General features: G+C 60.2%; 1 protein-coding gene and 1 long non-coding RNA gene across 3 annotated transcripts in view; both read left to right on the top strand.

The window, feature by feature from the left end:
* Nucleotides 1-1,809, top strand: part of LOC114072477 — a 2,126-nt gene extending 317 nt beyond the window's left edge. The window contains exons 1-5 of one of the 2 annotated variants that reach the window (XR_003574181.1): nt 2-97; nt 485-545; nt 959-1,019; nt 1,371-1,479; nt 1,725-1,809. This is a non-coding gene — a long non-coding RNA (uncharacterized LOC114072477). Of the gene's footprint in view, nt 1; nt 98-484; nt 546-958; nt 1,020-1,370; nt 1,480-1,724 lie in introns of those variants that run through there. The other variant, XR_003574182.1, reaches the window with a different exon arrangement.
* A 299-nt stretch (nt 1,810-2,108) lies between these two features.
* LOC114072475 (fas-binding factor 1-like) overlaps nt 2,109-4,184 on the top strand; it is a 4,175-nt gene continuing 2,099 nt past the window's right edge. The window contains exons 1-3 of the mRNA XM_027910370.1: nt 2,109-2,184; nt 2,447-2,534; nt 2,654-3,155. Of these exons, the coding sequence (XP_027766171.1) occupies nt 2,109-2,184; nt 2,447-2,534; nt 2,654-3,155 (666 nt within the window). The remainder of the gene's footprint in view (nt 2,185-2,446; nt 2,535-2,653; nt 3,156-4,184) is intronic.

Here is a 4,184-nt window from a genome sequence, read left to right as displayed (position 1 = left end):
ACACCTGAACTCACCTGGTCCCACCTGGGCTCACCTGGTCCGTGTCCTGTCCCAGATTCGGTCGAGGACGTGCTCGGGGATCTCCTGGGATTCGATGGTGAGGTGGGACCCTCTGGATCCGCCCTGGGAGCACCTGGGGGGGATCACCTGGGGGGGAATCACCTGAACTTGGGATCACCTGGGGGGGTCACCTGAGCTTGGGGTCACCTGAGCTTGGGGTCACCTGGGAGGGGTCCCCTGTCCCGGGATCCCCTTTGGGATTTACCTGTCCTGGGATCCCCTGGGGGGATTTACCTGTCCTGGGATCCCCTGGGGGGATTCACCTGTCCTGGGATCCCCTTTGGGATTTACCTGTCCTGGGATCCCCTGGGGGGATTTACCTGTCCTGGGGTCCCCTGGGGGGATTTACCTGTCCCGGGGTCTCCTGTCCTGGATCCCCCAGGGGGTCCCCGAGCCCCTCCCTGACCCCTCCCCTCATTCCCAGAGGATCCTCCCGTTCCCCCTTCCCGCGGATCCCGACTCACCTGCCCCCAGGTGAGCGCCAGGTGAGTGCTCAGCCCCCCAAACCCTGATCCCAAATCCCTGATCCCAAATCCCTGATCCCAAAATTCTGATCCCAAACCCCTGATCCCAAACCCCTGATCCCACATCCCTGATCCCAAACCCCTGATCCCAAAATTCTGATCCCAAACCCCTGATCCCAAAATTCTGATCCCAAATCTCTAATCCCAAATCCCTGATCCCACATCCCCAATCCCAAATCCCCCCAATCCCAAACCCCTGATCCCAAACTCCTGATCCCAAATCCCTGATCCCAAAATTCTGATCCCAAAATTCTGATCCCAAAATTCTGATCCCAAAATTCTGATCCCAAACCCCTGATCTCAAGTCCTCTTGATCCCAAATCCCTGATCCCAAAATTCTAATCCTAATTCCTGATCCCAAATCCCTGTCACAGGGGGGTCCTGGAGGAGGATCCCGGCGGGAAATTCCCTGGAGATGATCTGGGAGAGACACAGGTGAGTGAGGGCAGAATTCCCAAACTTTGGGGACAGAATTCCCAAGTTTCTGGGGACAGGTGAAGGGAGGGTTCCCAGCCTTTTTGGGTAGAATTCCCAAACTTTTTGGGGAGCAGAATTCCCCACCTTTTGGGGCGAAATTCCCAAACTTTGGGACACAATTCCTGACCTTTTGGGGGGCAGAATTCCCAACATTTTATGGACAGGTCAAGGCAGAATTCCCAACGTTTGGGACAGAATTCCTGACGTTTGGGGCAGAATTTCCAAAGTTTGGGGGCAGAATTCCCAGCATTTGGGGCAGAATTCCCGAGTTTGGGTCGGAATTCCCCCCCTGGGGCTCTCTCTCCCCAGGACCTGGATGACCTGGATGCGGAAATCCTGGGAATCTCCCGATCCAGGCCCAGGTTGGCGGGAGCTGGGACAGGGAAAAGCCTCAGGAAGCCGCTGGATCCCCGGGAAGGTACCGGGAATTCCACTGGGCCTTTCCCCTGGAACAGATCCCATGGGATCTGATTCCTTTGGAATCTGATTCCCATGGGATCTGATATTCCAAAGGGCAGTGATTCCCATGGGATCAGAGTCCCCATTCCAAAGGGAGTGATTCCCATGGGATCAGATTCCAAAGGGAGTGATTCCCATGGGATCAGATTCCAAAGGGAGTGATTCCCATGGGATGTCCCCAAAGTGCCCCTCCCCCCCCCCCAGGTGCCCCCCCCGGGGGTGACGTCACCGACCTGGTGGATTCCCTGGGAGGAGCCGGGAAAGCCTCGGGAATGTCGGACAGGTGAGGGGACAGGGAGGGGACAGGGAGGGGACAGGGAGGGGACAGGTGAGGGGACAGGGAGGGGACAGGGAGGGGACAGGGGGTGGCCCGTGCCCCCCTTGTTCCCCTCTGTGTCCCCCCCATGTCCCCCCCTGTCCCCCTGTGCCCCCTCCCCCTCCTTTCCCCCCCCATGTCCCGCCATTCCCGATGTTCCCAGCCCGCAGCTCCGGAGGGGAAGAGGCAAAATCCTGGAGCAGCTGGAGAAGGAGGAACCTGGGATGGATCCCAAGGGGAAATCTGGGATGGATCCCAAGGGGAAATCCGGGATGGATCCCAAGGAGGAACCTGGGATGGATCCCAAGGGAGAATCCGGGATGAATCCCACGGATCCGGAGCAGCCAGGTGGGAACCGCCCTGGGGGGGAGGGGGCAAGGAAGGGCTTTCCAGGGGCACATTCCAGGTGGGAATTCCATGGGAAGAGCAGGGCGGGGCTGTTTCCCGAGGCCCAATCCCATTGGGAATTCCCAGGAAGGAGGAGCAGGGGGAAGCTGTTCCCGAGGCCCAATCCCTGTGGGAATTCCCAGGCCAGTGCTTTTCCAGGCCCTTTTCCAGGCTCTTTTCCAGGCCCTTTTCCAGGCTCTGACGAGGTGCTTTTCCCGGACAGGGCCGTGGGAAGAGCCGGATTTTCCCTTGGGATCCTACGAGCCCTCCGTGGCCTCCGAGGGGCGGCGGGGCCGGAGGAGGGGGCTCAGGTAGGGGGGGACCCCCCGGTGTTCCCAATATCCCAATGTCCCACTCTCCCACTCTCCCACCATCCCACTCTCCCAGTATTCCCGTGTCCCTCCCCCCTCACCCCCCCCGTTTCCCACAGGATTCCCGGCGGGATCGGCCTCTTCCCGAGGGGGTCCCCAAAGCCCACCCTGAGGGGGGGAGGGGCCGGGGCCGCCTGGCTGGGCCTGAAGGACGAGGAATTCCCGGGATTGGGAGCCAGGGACGAGGAATTCCCGGGATTGGGAGCCAGGGACGAGGATCTCCCAGGATTAGGATCCAGGAATGAGGAATTCCCAGGATTGGGACTCAAGGACAAGGATCTCCCAGGACTGGGAGCCAGGAATGAGGAATTCCCAGGACTGGGAGCCAAAGACAAGGAATTCCAAGGATTGGGAATGAAGGACAAGGATTTCCTGGGATTGGGATCCAAGGCTGAGGATTTCCCAGGATTGGGATCCAAGGCCGAGGATTTCCCAGGATTGGGATCCAGGACTGAGGATCTCCAGGGATTGGGATCCAAGGCTGAGGATTTGCCGGGATCGGAGCCGCGGGATCAGAACTGGCTGAGCTCGGCCCTGGCCCGGAAAAGGGCCCAGGCCAAGGCCCGGGAGAGACATTCCCGACCCTCTGGGATCCTGGGAAAAGGGCAGGGGGAGGGGCTGGGGCTGCATTCCCAGGAAAACAGGGAATGCCCTTCCCAGGACACTGTTCCGCCAGCCCAGCCATTCCAGAGGGATCCAGGATCCCTGCCAGCCCAGCCATTCCAGAGGGATCCAGGATCCCTGCCATTCCAGGGGGATCCAGGATCTATCCCAGCCCAGCCATTCCAGGGGGATCCAGGATCCCTGCCATTCCAGGGGGATCCAGGATCTATCCCAGCCCAGCCATTCCAGGGGGATCCAGGATCCCTGCCATTCCAGGGGGATCCAGGATCTATCCCAGCCCAGCCATTCCAGGGGGATCCAGGATCTCAGCCATTCCAGAGGGATCCAGGATCTATCCCAGCCCAGCCATTCCAGAGGGATCCAGGATCCCTGCCAGCCCAACCATTCCAGAGGGATCCAGGGGCTCTGCCATCCCAGAGGGATCCAGGATCTCAGCCATTCCATGGGGATCCAGGATCTATCCCAGCCCAGCCATTCCAGAGGAATCCAGGATCTCAGCCATTCCAGAGGGATCCAGGATCTCAGCCATTCCAGAGGGATCCAGGATCTCAGCCATTTCAGAAGGATCCAGGATCTATCCCAGCCCAGCCATTCCAGAGGGATCCAGAGGCTCTGCCATTCCAGAGGGATCCAGGATCTTTGCCAACCCAGCCACTCCAGGATCCCAGAGCATTCCCATCCCAGCCATTCCAGAGGGATCCAGGAGCATTCCCATCCCAGCCATTCCAGAGGGATCCAGGAGCATTCCCATCCCAGCCATTCCAGGATCCAGGATCTCTCCCATCCCAGCCATTCCCAAGGGATCCCGCAGCATTCCCAGCATTCCCGGCCCATCCCGGTTATTCCCTGCTCAGTCTCCAGGTCCGGGTGGCGGAGCTGGAGCTCCAGGTGGGGCCTGGGGGGTCACCTGGAGGGTCACCCGTGGGTGGGGGGTCACCCGTGGGTGGGGGGTCACCCGTGGGGGGT

Source organism: Empidonax traillii, unplaced genomic scaffold (assembly GCF_003031625.1).
Source record: "Empidonax traillii isolate 1590-97213 ecotype Southwest subspecies unplaced genomic scaffold, ASM303162v1 scaffold3295:size13847, whole genome shotgun sequence".
NCBI lineage: Eukaryota > Metazoa > Chordata > Aves > Passeriformes > Tyrannidae > Empidonax > Empidonax traillii.
Note: the sequence above shows the minus strand (reverse complement) of the source record. Positions and strands in the feature narration are given on the sequence as shown.